General features: G+C 39.3%; 1 protein-coding gene and 1 long non-coding RNA gene across 2 annotated transcripts in view; one reads left to right on the top strand and one right to left on the bottom strand.

The window, feature by feature from the left end:
* The first annotated feature begins 1,659 nt into the window (after positions 1–1,659).
* Positions 1,660–17,356, top strand: part of LOC121891775 — a 21,238-nt gene continuing 5,541 nt past the window's right edge. The window contains exons 1-5 of the long non-coding RNA XR_006094149.1: positions 1,660–1,906; positions 3,370–3,416; positions 3,649–3,710; positions 7,665–7,785; positions 9,665–9,822. This is a non-coding gene — a long non-coding RNA (uncharacterized LOC121891775). The remainder of the gene's footprint in view (positions 1,907–3,369; positions 3,417–3,648; positions 3,711–7,664; positions 7,786–9,664; positions 9,823–17,356) is intronic.
* LOC121891770 (vascular endothelial growth factor C-like) overlaps positions 3,837–17,356 on the bottom strand; it is a 15,558-nt gene continuing 2,038 nt past the window's right edge. The window contains exons 2-8 of the mRNA XM_042404335.1: positions 13,442–13,688; positions 12,243–12,433; positions 11,683–11,813; positions 11,446–11,549; positions 9,663–9,797; positions 9,005–9,206; positions 3,837–5,951 (exon numbers count right to left, since the gene is read on the bottom strand). Coding sequence (XP_042260269.1) covers positions 5,840–5,951; positions 9,005–9,206; positions 9,663–9,797; positions 11,446–11,549; positions 11,683–11,813; positions 12,243–12,433; positions 13,442–13,688 — 1,122 coding nt within the window. The 3' untranslated portion in view covers positions 3,837–5,839. The remainder of the gene's footprint in view (positions 5,952–9,004; positions 9,207–9,662; positions 9,798–11,445; positions 11,550–11,682; positions 11,814–12,242; positions 12,434–13,441; positions 13,689–17,356) is intronic.

Raw genomic sequence — 17,356 nt, 5'->3', positions numbered from 1 at the left:
TTTACAGTAATCACTCCCATAACCATATTTTGAAATTTGAATTTTGAGAAGAAGCTGAACCCACAGCTGCACTCAGATGACCTGGATCTCTACCAACTGCTTCAGGCTCAAACTCTGTACGCCTGAAATTTCAGTGACTTCTCAGGGTAATTTTATCGCAACAGTCAAGTCAAGTCAAGTTTATTTATAAAGAACATTTCATATGAAAGGCAGAGACTCAATGTGCTTCAAGATAAAAAAAAAAAAAGTGGATCATACATGACAAAAACATAGAAGATATACATATAAAGTAGGACCATAAAGATTGAAGGCACCATAGGCCATTTAGAATGTATTCTGTATAGTGAGGAGACCTTCGCTTGACGATCAAAGGCAGAGATTTTCAAAGTGGGAGGCGGGCCTCCCCAGGGGGCCTCCAAACAGTTTCAGGGGAGGCTCAGTGAAGGGAAGTGAAAAAATATTACATTAGTTATTAAAAGGAGATCACGTAGAATAGCTTTAATGTGTGTGATTTGGTTAAAGAGAGTTCAGACGTACAGTAGTTACCAGAGTCAGAAACTAATAAATGCCTTCAGACAGACCTTTTTTATGTTTTTGATGTAATCTGAAGTATGCCAAACAGCAATATTAGGCTATCTTAGCTCAATTGTTGAGTGTCTATGGGATCAAATAACATAATCACGATCCCATAGGCATCCAGGAATTGAGCAAAATTAAGTAAGTAAACTAAGGGGGGCTGAGGGGGCACCTTTTTCTAAGCTTTGTCTGAGGGGAGGCCCACAGGCTCAGACTTTGAAAACCCCTGATCTGAGGGATCTGTCCGGTGTGTACTCAGTGAGGATGTCAACAACGTAGGAAGGAGCTAAGCCATTCATAGATTTAAAAACAATAAGAAGTATTTTAAAATCAGGCTGCAGCATTCTGAATGAGCTGGAATTTATTTAATACAGTAGGGTCCAAAAGTCTGGGACCACTTTCCCATGGGAAAGTGGTCCCAGACTTTTGGACCCTACTGTACCTGCTTTGTCAGTTCAGCAAGAAATGTATTACGGTAATCTAGTCTATTAGAAATGAATGCATGAAAGAGCTTTTTCAGAGTCTGACTGTGACAGGAATCATCTAACTTTAGGTATATTTCTGAGATAATAAAGGCAGTCTTGGAGATATGAGATTTGTGCCTCTGGAATTTAAGATTAGCATCCAAAATCACACCCAAGTTTTTGGCATGCTCACAAGGCTTTACCAAAAGGGGAGTTAACAAAGAGTGCATGTGGTGCTCAAAGCCTTCTGACCTACCAAAAGAATCTTTGTTTTGTCCTCATTTAGCTATAAAAAAATTGTGGCCATCTAATATCTGATATCTGGAATGCATTGGATGCAGCAACTTCCCGGGCTGAAAAATGAAGCCAATGCAGAAGTGCCAAAAACCGCAGTCCCTCGAATGGCCACTTGAGGCTGGCTCCAAAAGCAAGTCAGTCCCCATGTTAAATTGTCCAACTTTACAGCAGAAATAAACATGTTTACAGCCTGGTACAAAAAACAGTTTTGGTCTCTGTCGCTGATTTACCTGTCCATGACAACTGTACGGGGCGGGGGGTGAATTTTTATATAACTCACCTTTTTAAATTGTATTAAGGCTTAAAGTTAGGCATATTTAAGGGTGTGGCTGCTTTGAGTGAGAGGACGGTGCCATTGCAGGCAAGACTCTACCACTGCGACAACGTTGGTTTGGTAATGTAACCATGGCGTAACCCCAGATTCTCAGCATTTAGGTGTAGTCGTCACTATTTCAGTGTTTCTCCAGTTCACAAAAGTTAATTGTGGCATATTGGTCACTTACAAAGTCTTATTCAGCATTTTGTTTAACTAAAAGACCCTTTAAGGAGTTGGATTTCCAGTTTTTCCGGTGAGTATTTGTTTTAATGGTTTTAAGCCTGTTCTTCGCTAGCAAAAATTAGCATTAGCATTATCACAGTTACCCATAGATTGTAAATGCACCGTGCTAACCAAGCAGCAGCTAGCATTAGGATCAGCTCCACCCTCTCGTCCAAATATGGTCACATCTGGCTCCAAAAATCCAAGATGGTGACAGTCGAAATGCAAAACAGGAGGCGACATATTTTTTCCTTGGATGGCGAAGTCATGACCCATACCTACTCAGCCTCTGATTAGCTTACCCAGATATTCTTACCCTAACCTTAACCAATCTCACTCCTCATGCCTGAGCCTAACCAACCCAACAAATGAAGGCAATGAGTACTAGCCAATCAGAGGCAGAGTAGGCTGAGTCATGACTTTGCCATCCTGGGAAAAAAAATTGGCAAATGAGATTCCCAAACTAATGGGTGACATTTTTTACAGTCCATGGGCGAAGGTTGTTGGTAGAAACAGATATGTATAACTGTGCGTCATCAGCATAGAAATGATATGAAATATTACATTGCTGAATGATGGACGAAGTGAAAACATGTACAAATTAAACAGCAGTGGGCAAAGAACTGATCCTTGAGGGACTCCAGTAAGATAGGAAGAAAGCCAATTAGTGCCTCTAAGGCCTAAACAGTGTTCTAGGTGCTGAAGAAGAATTATATGGTTAACTGTGTCGAAGGCTGCACTGAGGTTGAGAAGTACAAGAATAGAGACTTTATGGTTGCCTTGGCTAGTTTTAAGATCGTCAACAACTCTGACCAGGGCAGTTTCTGTAGCGTGCTTAACTCTAAAACCAGACTGGAAAACGTCAAACAAATTGTTAGACGACAGATACATATGTAATTGTTGGCATACAACCTTTTCAAGAATTTTTCCCAGGAATGGAAGGTTTGAGATTGGTCTGTAGTTCTCAAAAACACATGGATTAAGATTACTCTTTTTCAACAATGGTGTTAATAGTATGTTTGAGACTTGTGGGGAAAATTCCAGAGAACAGGGAGTCGTTAACAGTCCCAAGAACATTATCTACCAAACAGCTGAGAACATTTTTGAACAAAAAAACAAAGGCACCATTTCTTGAGAATGACATTCAGCTTTTCTGTGAAATAAATCCCATTGCAAGTGTAAATGAACCTGCTTGCGCTTTTGCTGCCCTGACATTCAGACTTTGGAACAATCTCCCCCCTCCCATTATATCAGCTGAGTCTGTTGACTGTTATAAACAACATTTAAAAACCCACTTTTTTTTTTGGATGTCCTTTCTATAACATTTGATAACTTCAAGGGTTTGCTCTTGCTGGTGACTGGTTGCTGTATGCTTTCTGTGCTCGTATGTGTGTTATGTCTGTATATATTTTTGAAAGTTTTTTTCCTGCTCTGTTTCATCCTTTTTTTCTGTTTTTCCTGTTCTTTTTTTTTACTTACTGTTAATGTCAACAGAGCAGCCAAAGTGGATACTTACCCTGCCGAGTCTCATCAGAGTCAAGGTATTTAACACAAATGATCAGAGATTAAAAATGTCTTTGTTAGATGAGGCTCTGTATGTCTGACTTTAGTAATTAGTGTTTGGCCATTAGTCACTGTAATCATGCACAGTAATCAGCTGATGATGCAGGCAAACAAGTGTTGAGGCAGTTCAGAAGGCAGACATTCACCAGGCCCAGACAGAAAGGCGATCTCTCTGTTTTTCATCCGAGTCAATATTGTTTATTGTGGTAGACACAGACAGAGGGAGAAGAAGAAACGGGAGACCACAAGGAGAGTCAAGTTCCTTCCCACAGGTGTGTGTGTGTGCGTGTGTGTGTGTGTCCGGAGTGGTTGGGGGGGGGGGGGGGGGGCTTTTCACTATATTGTCATTTGAAACATGAGCATGTAATGTGCATTTCTCATGCAATAGACCTTTTTAAAGGAGCAGTGACACATTTAAAACGAATTTCAATTCAAAGAAGAGTTGTTGAAATTAATGTTTTATATTCCTAGAGATTCAGGGGGGTTAATAATGAAATGAGAAGTTTACATTCTCTACACACAGGTTTTCTAAAGGCTTATTCTGACAGTTTTTAACACTAAATTGGACTTTTTAATGCAAAAAACTAAATAATATAATATATAATACAACATTTACATAAAATGAAGGGAGTTTGGTATTCTCTATCAGAATGTACATATTTGCCACTAGACAGACACAGACAGAACAGTTAAATGACAAAAAAGTGCATTTTTTGTTATTTCTTAAATGGTGTAAAGATTAAACAGAGTTTGGTTGGTATGTTTTATTTTGCTCACAGGCTGTTGTTGTCAATATACCCCCCAAAAATACACTATAATATTCAATCTTAACAAAATGTCACCACAAATGCATCGGTCTGACAAGGCTTTTAATCAATACTTCAAAACAATTTTAAATATTTAATAGTGTCATGATAAAGTTTTTCTCTATATCCATGTAGCAGAAGTGGGCTACCACAGCACAAACACTACAATCACTGCTACACTGCAACAAATCTTCATCTTAACATTTACTGTCCTTTTGACCCCTAAAATATTTTTAATGCATTACCAGTAAATTACTTGTTAAGATTGATCTTTTTGCAGTGCTGGCAAAACGGATAATTAAAAACATAATTCAATTTCTCTGTAATAATTAAAACAGCTGGAGTACAAATACATGTAAATACTTTCAATCCAAAATATTTAGTTATGATAGTGACTTAAATACAGTATTTTACAACAACAGATGAGTCCATCTTAAAAATGTTTTAAATATGAAAAAATTAAATATTTACAAATAATATTACTCAAGAGTGTGTAAAGTTAAATTACAAGAACTGTATCTTTGCGAAAGGTAGAATGACTAAACTCTGCCAGTGTTACCATCCATTGTGATTCAGCCATGTCTGAGTAAAACCTTCAAAGAGCAGCACTACAGTAGAAGCAAGTAGAAACTGGAGGGTATAATAGCCCTTGGGAGTGTTTAAATCAGCATTTCTTTAAACAAGGTCTGACAAGAACTCTATTCTCAGATTTCAGGTTAAAGAAAGGGAGAGAGTTGAGTTTTATCACAAATAAAAAAAATCAAAACAGATACAACCTATTCGTGTTGGGAATTGTTCTCTTAATGCGCTACTAAAAGATAATGTCCTTATTACCACCGCTACTAAAACTGTGAATATAAGGCCCCAGCAACATGCAGTGACATCACATTACATGATTTCTGCACATTAATCCCTTCAACCTCTCGAAAATCTCGTCCCTCAAGGCTGCCAAAGTGTGAAGTTGTCTAAAGCTTATTTAAACTAAAAAAAGCATGGAGTCTGATCTGTTATTATCTCATTCCACTTTCACACAGTCATGAGTGGTGCCTCTGCGGCAGTGGGGTGGTTGAATATCGTGCTCAAACACGTTGCAGCGGGGATCAGTGCTTGCTTTCGAGTCTGATTGGTCCGTCCTGCCCTGCTGTCACACTGCTGTCAGGTGTGACTGGTTTGCTTTCAGTCAGGATCATGTTATTAACGTTGGGAAGAGGGCCAACACATGGGCACTGTCAGACAGAGTCCCACAGAGTCCAATTTCTTTCCTCATTTCCTCTTTTTTTCACTGGTTTTACTGCATATGTGTGGCTGTTTTTGCCTTTTTATTTCACTGGGCAGCTCCCACATCTGCCTTTGGATGCTAGCTTTTTTGGAAGAGTGTCAGAGCACCGATAGTATTATTAAAACTCCTCCAAGTGCCATTGTAGTCTGTCATAATCCAATAAATTTGTAGTTCCACCTTCGTGCCCTTCCAGTCAAGAGGCGCTTCACCTCCTTGCCCAAAAAGTTTCTAGCCTCAGGTTAAAGGACAATAAATGGTGGCGTCTGCAGTCCGCTGGCATCTAGCTCTACTCCTCTCCACAGCTCCCTGTGATTGGTTAATTCCACTCAGGCCTCATGTAGTTGGGGATGCATTGGCAGACCTGGTGACTGTAGTAAAACCCAGCCTGGCACACACGTCTGGGCTTCCTGCAAGGCAGCCTGTAACAACTAGAGACGGGAAGAACAAGAGAAAGATTGGAAGATGGGAAAGAAAGCCAGAAAAAACAAGGTCAGGAGGAAAATGGAAAGATGAAGGCGAAGTAGAGGTGAGAGAGTTTAGAGAAGGAAATAGAGCAAAAAGCGGGACAAGAAGACACAAAAAGATAGAGATGGTTGAGAGAAGGGTGGATGGAAAGAAAGAGGGAGGATGAGAGGGGGGATAAATAAAAAGAGGACACAGGGGGGATTATATTCCCTTGGCATGAATACTATTGATTATTCAGATCTTCACATCCCTTTTGGATAAACCCTGGTCCAAGTTTTATTTGTGCGTGCATCAAAAGATTCTCTGAGAGACAGGGAGGGAGTATTTCTCAAGAGAAGGGCTGAATACAGCCAATTCTGGGAACTCTCCCCTTCAAAATCACAGTAGGTGTATGGTCTTCTCACCACCTCCTGTGACCAGATGTTGAATCAAACTTAAAAAAATAGGCAATGAAAGGAATGATGGACAAAGAACAAGTAGAAGAGTTGGACTCTTGAACTTGGAGTTGGAGATATAAATCCATACTAAGTACTTGCGTGAAATCCATTCTAAGTTTCAAACCAGTCATTTAAAAAATTAGGTCATACATCTAAAATTTGGCCATCAAAGAAATGTCTTAGCTAGTTAAGACTTTAAAAACTGAACAAAAGAAGAGAACAAATAGGTCTTTAAAAGAATCGTTTGATGTTTTAGGAAATATGCTCATTCTGTGTCTTGCCAAGAGTTAAATTAGCAGATCGTTACCATTCTCATGTCTGTATGGTAAAGCCAGAAGCTAAGCTTAGCTTAGCATAACTGAATGCAGGGAAGACGCAGCTACAGTGAAAAAAACAAATGAATTGAATGCAAGGCTCCGACAAGTCACTGCACCCGGCCAAGAAATAGTCCCAGACATCTGCTAATTCTTGGCAAGAAAGCAAATAAGTGTATTTCCCAAAATATCAAACTCTATTAATTTAAAAAAGACTTACGTAATGTATGTTAGGAAACGTTTGTGTTTATAGCTAAGTGCTAACATGGAGAAATTTCAGAGTTAGTATTCATGCAGTTTACATGTGATTACAATGAAATTATGCTACATTAGCGTAACATTCCGTAATGTGAGGTATGTTGTGTTACTTTTCTGAAATGTAATTTACCGGTTTATATCATTTTTTAACAGTATTTAATCATGTGTATGGTCAAATGTGTCGACTTTTGCTATAACATTGCGCAACTGTTACATCCGGTAGTTACTGGGTCTTAACATGTAGTAAATACTCCACGTAAGTTTAGTTTTGTTTGTGTGGTGCAAACCATTTTAATTAAATTTAGTAAAAGCCTAAGTTATAACTAAGGCTAAATGTGAAGATAATTTAATTTGTTTTTTGAGATAAAAAAAGGCAAATTGAGTGAAGCGGGAAGCTTGAGAATCAAGGAACTCTAACTCATCCTGAGTCTCAGTTTGATCTTTTTTTTTATTTCAGCCCTCGTAAGCTGAAAATGTTCTCTGGCATGAAAGGTCGCCTATATGTACATTTGTGAACTTTCCCACATGTGTAAAGTCACCAATACAAATACTCGCCGCTCATGTCAAAGCTCATGTCTGCTTATGTGTTTTTCTTATGTGCCTGTCACTCCATCTGTCTCTGTGCCTGCCCGCCTGTCTGATCGCTGCTCTGCTCGCTATCTCTCAGCAGGCCTCTCGGGTCAGAGGCCTCTTGCATGCCGGCTGTGGGAACCACAACACGCATGCATTACACGCACACGCAGCTGAGAACATGGCTGAATGTTTAGGACGCCACATGTCCATAAAAGGTAATAAGGAAACATCTGATAGAAAGAAAGTGGAGAAGGAAAGTTCCTCTTTTTTCAAGTGTGGAATGTATGACATGTCCATTGAGACTTTTTGGAAATGCAGATGTTCATCACACATTTCATTTTGACCACTTTAGTTATGCTCAGATACTACTCAACATGACCCATGTCTGCTTATAAAAACATTTTTTGCTGGCCTTCTATCCCCCAAACACAGTTGATTTAAGTAAATAGTGATATGATGGATTTGTTTAACTACTTAAATTACTATAAACCAGGAACTGTCTCGTCCATAGCAACAGTTTTTACCCCAAAACACTGAGTTTGAGCTTTAAAAAGTGAACTCAGTTAACCATAACAAATGTGAGCGACACACTGACATTAGCTAGGCAACAAGCACACATAAACAAAACACACATAAATTGTAATTATCAACAAAGTATACATTTCTCAGTAAAAACCTGCTCAGAAATCTATCACGTCAGTGCAATTCTGTCACTATGGCAAAGTTATATAAATTGAAACACAATGTACTTATCATGGTTATTTCTGACCACAAGCTTCAGACCACATGTTACATCACACACTTGCGCAAAATGACCACAAACATAATTTATGCTCTCGTAAAAGTCTTTATAATGAGTCTGAGTGCGTCTTGGGCTTCTCAACATGCAGGTAAGATTGTGTAGCACAGCTGAATTCAGGATTCAGGGATTTTTATTTTTACGCAATTGTAGAAGCAGGAAGAGAAACCAAAAACAATGAATTGCTTTGCCTGGAGCCTCGAAACCAAACTTCACACTCTTTTTTTTAATTTTTTTTTTAGAATTAAACTGAATGTATAAACACACAGATATCAGGCAGCTTAACTTGGCTTATAACTTTAAAAAAAAATGTGGTGGCCCAATTTAAATGATAAGGGTACAATTACGTAAAGAATGGATGCTGTTTTTATTGCCATTTGCCATTTTGTTTTTTAGTCTCAGCAGGGATTTCTAAAAGTTAACGGCCTCAGTGGCTGAGGCCCAGAGTGTGGATACTTGGGATAATTTCATCCCCCAAAGGAGACATTCTCCCATTGCTTTCCCCTCTCCCCACAGGGAGGTTAGAGTGCAAAGCTGAGAAATTCAGACCCATCACGGGGGCTTGAAACCAGACCGAACACACTTTTTTAATACTAAATCGGGCTGGTCTGCCTTTTTTTTTTTCTTCGGCCTACCTGCAGGTGTTGGGGTTGAACCTCTTGCCTTGCCGCAGACAGGACTCTGGACTCTCTCTGCACTGGCACAAGCAGGTGTCGGGGTTGAGGGGTTGATTCCCGGGACACACTGCATCACACACACAGCCGCACAGCTCCTTATCCCACCGCTGGCCGGCAGGGCACCACTTCCCCTCTCCTTGACCTTCACACTGACATTCACCTGCAGCAAGACAGAATTGCAGAACTAAACATTTTGCTCCTTTTATGAATTAAAACCAATCAGATATTGCATTGTGCACTTCTGTCAGTTTTGCTGGGCTAAATATTTTGTGGTCAGGTTCTGACTTGTTAGACATTTTCATAACGCTCTGCTTCCCAAATATTTCCTTCTATCTGTGTTTATCCTTCCTTGCTTTATCGTGCCTGGTTGCCTCAGAATTACAGCCTTTTTCTTAGGAATTTGATGCATTTACAGTAAATAGATCCTCATGAAACTAAGGCCAGAGGCAGATTTTTTTCTTTTAAAAAGGTATTTTTGAACATTTTTGGCATCATTTTTCATGTGGCAGTACCTATTGTGCAAATGGAGTGTAAAGACTCTCTTCTACGCCTTTAATTTTCTTTTAAAAGACACAATATTGTAAAATATTTTTCATTAACTTAAACCCCTCCTCACAGGTGTCATGGTCCAGTTTCCAGCCTGGATCGCAGCTGTCCTTAGTGAGTCCGTTTCGACAGACACATTCACAGGTGGACTCTTCTAAAACCCTGTTGGGCCCACAAAGAGCCAGCAGCCCCGAGTCCAGCGCCTCTGGAAGCCACAAAAAGACAGACAGGTTTGTCAATTTCATTATTACACAAAGCAAAAAGTAGATGGTAGGCACTGTAATTCAACCACTCGCTGCATGAATGTACAAGTAAAATGCCACAAAGACACATTCGCTTCTCATGTTGCAGTTGAATAAACACTCCCTCAGTGGGAATTATTTCCAAGTAATTTCATTTACCGCTCAGACCTCATCATCATCATCACCTGGCACTCATCACCTGGCTGCGGTGGTGGAGTTTTTTTGAAAAAGGCTATTTTAGCAGAACCTGGCTCACATCCCCAAACCAGCTTCCTTTGGTTTTAAAGTGCAGCCACATCCTCATGAATGACATGTATCCTGTGCCATTCTTTTTATTACAATTACAATCATTATCTAAACATTCCTAAAAATGTATGAAACCCATTCATAGACGACTCACTGGCCTCTGGTGTTTGTTTGCAACATGTTGGGGTATAATTCATGCACTTGTTGTTGCAGGACTGGCACACTGTAATGCCTAAATGTTTAAGGGTGTGCAGCTTTTTACTTCTACCAAACTGCAGCAGGTGATTTCACTAGTTACTTCCTCTCTGGCTGTGTTGTGCTAATCAGTGAAATCACCTGGTGTTGTGTTTGCTGTCCTCTGTCTGACGTCCCATCTTGAACCTGCTGCAGTGTTATCACCCTTTCCAAACATTGCTTTGACTACAGAAGTTAACCTATGAGGTAAATCTGTCTTTTTGGTCTGCAATAAACTGCTTGATTTAAATTTTGCAGGTTTCTTGCTTAACATGCTGGTTTCAGAATATAATGTTGCAGTTGTAGTGACTATTTGCTGTTGATTTGCTGCTTCATTTTCTTTTAACTCTAAGAAAGTAACTTGTGCAAAGCTAGTTTTCATGTCTTAAAGTATTAAATCAGGACCTAAAATAGATGATAGACATTTTTTTTTTTGGCTTGTGACTCCCTTAAAATGAAGCACTGTCATCACTGGTTATGTCCTTAAAGTGGCACTGCACCAATTTTATTAGCTCAGTTTAAACTCAACTTTAAGCATCTTTGGGTGCCTTTAACAGTGCTGTATAAATAAAATGTATTATTATTATTGTTATTATTATTGTGAACTTGTCTTCTGTGGCGCTGGAGGCACCGGAGTTATCTGGGCTCACAGATGATACATTTTTAGCAGCAAGCGTGTGTTTCAAACTAGGGCAGAGAGAGCCTAATGTAAGATGTTAGTGAGTTGCATTATGGGAAATGTAGGATCCACTGTTTTTCGGACTACACTTGAGGCAAAAAGTCAGAATATTTCAAGTTCTGCTGCTTCGATTTTGATTATTTTTTTGTAATCTAATCTAATCTATCTCTTGAAAGTCCTGTGAATTTATGGAAAGACAATACTAAATTGCTGGAGTGCACCTTTAATGAAAGCTGTGCACTTTCTCTTTTCTCTGTTTTTTTTTTTTTTGACAAGTGAAGAAAAGTTGGAGAAATATTAGAAAGAAATAAACATGATTTTGTGTGACAGAAATATTGTTTTTCTTTCTTATCCCTTTAATTATCTTGGGGATCCTGACAGCCAAAAGCCACAGCTGTAGTCTGAAAAGGCAGCAGAAACAGATTAATTTGTCTAACTTGATGTAGTCTTACCCGTCTCTCTCTCAGAGTAGTTTATGGCGTCTGTAGAAACACACACACAGTTCACTGGATCCCATAATAACCCTGAAGCACAGGGAACCTCAGGAGGGGAACACCTACACACACACACACACACACACACACAAACACACACAGATACACCAATACACTTATTATAAATACATGGATACACAGACTGACTCAGATATATTTTGTAAACGCACACACACCCTCTTCACTTTCACTCACAGGTAATCTGTCGCGGCTCGTCTTATGATGGAGTGCAGTGGCCGTTTGGAGAGGCATTCGCACGAAGTGTGGTTGACAAAGGTTACCATGACAACAGAGCGTTCCATCTTAGGCGGGGACAGTTCCATCAACTGGCAGGAGGAGAGACAAAAGTCAGAAGTATGCATGTATGAAGAAACACAGTACTTTTTGCTGTTTTCCTTTGTATTCATCTTTTACTGCTTTCATCACATTATTATTGTTGTGACTAAGTATTTCTGCTTGAAGCTGATGTAATGGTTGCAAGATTGTGCAACTATGCGTGACTGTGTGTGTGTTGTATGGACTTGATGTCCAGTTGCAGCCAAAGGGTGTCCCACTACAGAAGGGCGGATTGTGATACAGATGAGCTTACATAACTGGCTAGATTTTCTCTTTTTCTGAGGCAGTTTGAGGTATAAGAGTAGAAAAATACCAACACAGTCATGTAATGGAGCAATGTTAAATAATTCAATTCTTGACGTGGAACTAAACAGAGTAGATGCAAGAGGGAAAGAGGAAAATCCAGCTGCAGCACTTACTGTTTTGTTGACAAGCGTGTGGCTCGTGTTGGTGCAGTAAAAGGCTTCATTGGTGCAGCATCCACCACACCGATGCAGCGCCACACAGCGGGGGAGGTAGAACCGACTGGTGGATTCTGGATATTCTTTGGCCACCTCAACGCACACCTCTCTGGGCTGGCATGAGGTTCGCTGGATCTCCTCTAGGATGACTGAAAACACATGTGATTGCGTAACTGGACTAGCTGCTTTGGGAAGTTTTGCGGTCATGGCAGGAAATCACTGGTTGTTCAAATGGCGTATGTAGTCTTAGATTCCTTGGATTTTTGTCTTTTTTCCATTTATTTTATTTACCTTTCTGTTTTTGTCAACAAAACAATTAAATCTGTCCATCAAACATGATTTTTTTTAGGTTACAGCTCTGCTTCTGATGCAACTTCGCGGGAAGACCTGATCCTGATGAAGATGATGCAAAATGCACATTTAAAGGGGACATAACATGTTTTTTTGTGATTTTATGTCATTTATACACTGTTATAATGTTGAATGTCTATGTTAAACATAGTCCAAGTTCCAAGACTTGAGAACATACAATATATGCTCCCTCCAAGTCAAAAGCCAGGGCTTTAGCGTGCTCTGAACGTTCCTACTTCCCCTTCAAACTGACATCGGATTGTTCACACATGCCTACAAACGTCCATTCTGTAGACTTTGTTGTAATTCCATGGGTTGTTCACATTATCCACTTGCATATTTTGGATCATATTTGGGCTTGAACATGTATGGATGTATTTGAGAAGTAGAACGAGAAGAAGAAGCAAAATTTGATTACTATTGTTTCTTTACGTAGCCTCTCAAGGAATCTTCCGAAAGCTGGCCAATCAGAACAGAGTGAGCTCATTGGGAGGGGGGCCTTAAAGAGACAGGACGTAAAACCGCCTGTTTCAGACAGAGGCTGCACTGAGGGGCTGTGTAAAGATACATAAGGGTTTTTGAACTGTAAATCATGCAAAAATGTTCCAGTAGATTCCCAGAATATAAATATAGACCTGGAGATGCAAATGATACATCCCCTTTAAAACTTTAAAATGTCCTAACTCCTTGGCTATGAGCTTGAATGACGCCTTACACCATATATGTGGAGTCAAATGTGTTATTTCAGATACCACTAGTCTGCTTATCATCTAAATTCAAGTTTTATTAGGAAACATAGCGTTTACCTGCCAGAGTCCCGTCAACTTTGTAAAGAGCCTCCTTCCTCGGCTGACCCCACAGATCTTCGTCGTTGGAGTGGACTGAAGGGCTCGCTGAAGAGGCGGAAAAAGAGGAGGAAGAGGGTGAGGCGTGCCGCGATTTCTTCCTCAGGCAGTGCTGAAGCAGATTGTATTCAGGGTATAGGAGCTGTAATAGCTGATCCACGCTTGTCACCGTCTCTAAACTGGGCTGGTCATCTGACAACGCTGGAGCCTGGAGGACGGGAGAGGAGAACGAAATGTGGCTCTAATAACACATGATTCTTTCAGTCATGATTTAATAACATGTAACTCTCTCAGTCATGATTCAATAATACATAACTCTCTCAGAAATGATCTGAGAAACGTCACTAAAGCCCTTCTCATAAAACGACAGAACAAGCTTTGTATTCATGAATAACTTCACCAAAGGGGTAAAAAATCGGAGATGAGGACACAGGAATATGAAGCTAAAAGTTACACAGAAACTTAAAACCAACATTTGCCTCACAAGACACAAGTTTCAGGCTCATTATTTTTATATTTTATTTTAATTGCTAGGGAGTTTTTTGGAGAAAAACTGTTAGATACTGTCGAATTTACAGGGTAAGCTTTGCTGGTTTGAGCTGGATACACAGTGAATACCTCAGCTACCAATGTGTTGTAACATGTTGCTGTTGGCTACTGTTAGTTATTATGGTGTGTCCTCTCCTAACCTACACACACACACACACACACACACACACACACACACGATGTTGCATTCGGGTACACAAGGAAGCTGCAGAGACAATTTTCTTTTGGCTTTAATCTCGCAGTTCTTGTTCTTCCTTCTTTCTTTTTGGTTGTGCCCTTTTATACCTAGTTATACTCTGCGTTTTTAGAAAATGTCACCTTAGGGAAAGTGATAAAATTTGAAAATACCTGACTTGTCGCTGCAGTGCCCTTGAGCAAACCATTGAAGCACAAGCTTGCCCTGCACCATTAACCAGTTTTTATATTTTACAAGTCCTTTTGGTTGCTTTATTGATCCATTTCCTTGTAAAATACGTCAAGCTACCCTTCTTAAATGTGCCTTCTATAACAAGACAAGTTCTAGTCTCATAAGTGCAAGCTCCTGTGGAGTCCTTGAATGCAGCATTAGATCAGCTTGAATGAACCAAACAGATATTCCGCAGTATTATCGTACAGCGATAGCTTTATGTGGCGCACCAGATCCATGCAGGAAATCTCAGTTTACAAAATCACTCTATAAACCATGCGTGATGTGAGTCATCCATAATGATTTTTCACCCATCATGATAGGTGACTCTGCTGTACTCCGTCACGATACAATAGATGAAAGATAAGAGGTTAATTGTGAAACAGACTGGTTAATAGAGGCTGCAGTATTATCTGTGGGGGGGGGGCTAAACGTAAGCTCGGAGTTGGCAGTTTGAGTTTCACATATTAATTCTTCCCTCAGGGGGTGGGAACGGTTGTTTAGTTTTCCAGGCTGAGAGGGAGCAGACTGGCAGAGCTGGCATTACCTAAACAGAAACCAGATCTCTGTTATCAGTCTTTCCATTTATCTCCCCCTCCTTCTCTGTTTCTCTCCATACATCTCACTGTGTTTTTCTGTCTGTCTGGCCCCCTATATTTACACTTTTTTGCCTTATTGCTTTTTTTAGTGCTCACCTGAGACGCCAAATATGAAATTCTTATTTAAACAAGATTAAATGGAATCCAAACATACTGGCACATTTTCATTTCTCTCTTTCTTTCTCTTATCTTTTATCTTCTTTTGGCCAGAGAAAGCCTTAAAGTAATCTAGCAGTCTCTGGCTGCCATATTAGAGATCCACATCTCTTGGGCAACACCGGTTGTAAACAGCTGAATGAATTTCTAAATATACAGTTAATCTACCTCAGCAAAACTGTAAAGACGTGATTGATTACTTGATGTTTCTGAGTGGAATCGTAACATCTTGCCCGTGAATATCCGATCAATTACACTTGTAGTTTATCATCAGTATGTCTGGATGTTACACCTGAAACTACAGTAGCAAACGTAGTGACTTGATGACTTGGACACTCAAAAAATCCAACTGTATGCTTTATGATTCAAGTCATGGCTTCACAATTATTACAATCATGTTTTACAACTGTGATACTTTGAGTAGAGGAGAAAGGTAAGGACAAGATAGTTCAAACGTCTGACCTTCTTGTCAGCTCTGTGTTTTTTAGCCAGGTTTTAGTATATTAGCACAACCAATTTACCTCTGTAACTGTAAAGAGTTTAAAGACTGATGATACAATCTCATTAAGAGAGAAAACCTTGACAAAACCTTCTTTTTTTGGTCAAAATTGGAAATAAAAAGCAATTTATACCTTTTAAAATTTGACAATATTGGCTCTATATTGGTATTTTCAAGCTGATGTAACCAGTTTTTACGATATACTGTGGTGAAACAGTCTGATGGTAACAATACACCTCTTGCGTCTTTATTAGCGGTTTCGCATTTTTTACTGCTCAAACAGAGACACAGCAGGACCAGAGAAACCTCAAACCTCATTGTTTAAGTGAGTCCAAGTGATTGTGTAGTGAGTGTGCAGGATTTTCCAGAATTTCTTAAACTATAAACAACCAAACTACTTTTGTTTGTGGTGTTTTGGTGAGTTCGCTTCACATTTCACTCTACAGCTTGTTCAGTGAGATTAAATCCAAGGAAATCATGGTGTGTAAAGTACAGTAATTTCACTTTATAGTAGTATTTCACAAAAGTTTGATAATTATCGTGATGATACCATTTATTTATGATACACACAATAATTGTAGCATGACAGTTTGATACTGACACATACCTAATGTCTACATACATACAATATTGATGTGTACATGAAATTTATGCACTAGACAATGGATTATTCTCTATTTCTTTAAAGGTCTTCCCAGATTTCCTCTTTCTTTTATTCCTCTTTGTGTTCTTAGTTATCACATGATGTAATTGCTGTGGGACTATGAAGTCATGATGGACAAATGACCAGCAGTTCAGTGCAGCGCTGTGGGGTGTGTACTGCTGGCACAAGACACACGCATATAAACACACCCATTTGTCTCCCATCTTACATCCGAAATTACTGTAAAATACATTTACATTTGAGACAAAATATGTGACTGCAATCCATCCATCTGCAATTCATTCATTCATTCAACTCCAAGAGGATTGTATTACTTAAGAGCTCTTCTAGTGCATTTGTGCACTTTGTTTAATGAGAGAGGAAACAGAATTCCTGGCAGTAAACCGACGCCACTGTGAAAACATGAGTGAAATGACAGAACGAGCATCATGAGTCACAGCTTTCCTCATGTTTTTGACAAGGCAGAAGCTTTTAAATCAACCACAAATACTTCAACAGAAGTATGAGTGTGTCAGGATTCAACAGAGCTTGAAAACTAAACGGTTTCCTGGCTGGCTCATGAGCAGCATTTACAGTAAAATGGAAATCGAAGCCAAAGCAAATGATAACTTGTTAGTGTAAACTGGCTCATAGTCTGATTTAAATGACTTCAAAGGAACAAACTACTACTACTACTACTACTTTACTACTACTACTAGTACAGGAAACTTATTATGTAAACTAACTGAGTTTATGTGAGTAAAATTAAATTAAATGATGATTCAGTGAGAAGTGATTTTACAAACTGCAAAAGATATTTATTCTTTATCTGTGATCTGGCTATCTTCAAGAAGTTACTTAAAACTTAAATTTAAAGGGAGACATAACATGCTTTTTGTGTTTTCTGTCATTTATATACTGTTATCATGTCACATGTCTATGTTAAACATGGTCAGAGTTCCAAAACTTGAGGTGAATGTATGTAAAAATACTTCCTGCAAGTCAAAAGTGAGGGCTTCACTCT

This window comes from Thunnus maccoyii, chromosome 24 (assembly GCF_910596095.1).
Source record: "Thunnus maccoyii chromosome 24, fThuMac1.1, whole genome shotgun sequence".
Taxonomy (NCBI): domain Eukaryota; kingdom Metazoa; phylum Chordata; class Actinopteri; order Scombriformes; family Scombridae; genus Thunnus; species Thunnus maccoyii.
This window is presented reverse-complemented; position numbering and strand designations above follow the sequence as displayed.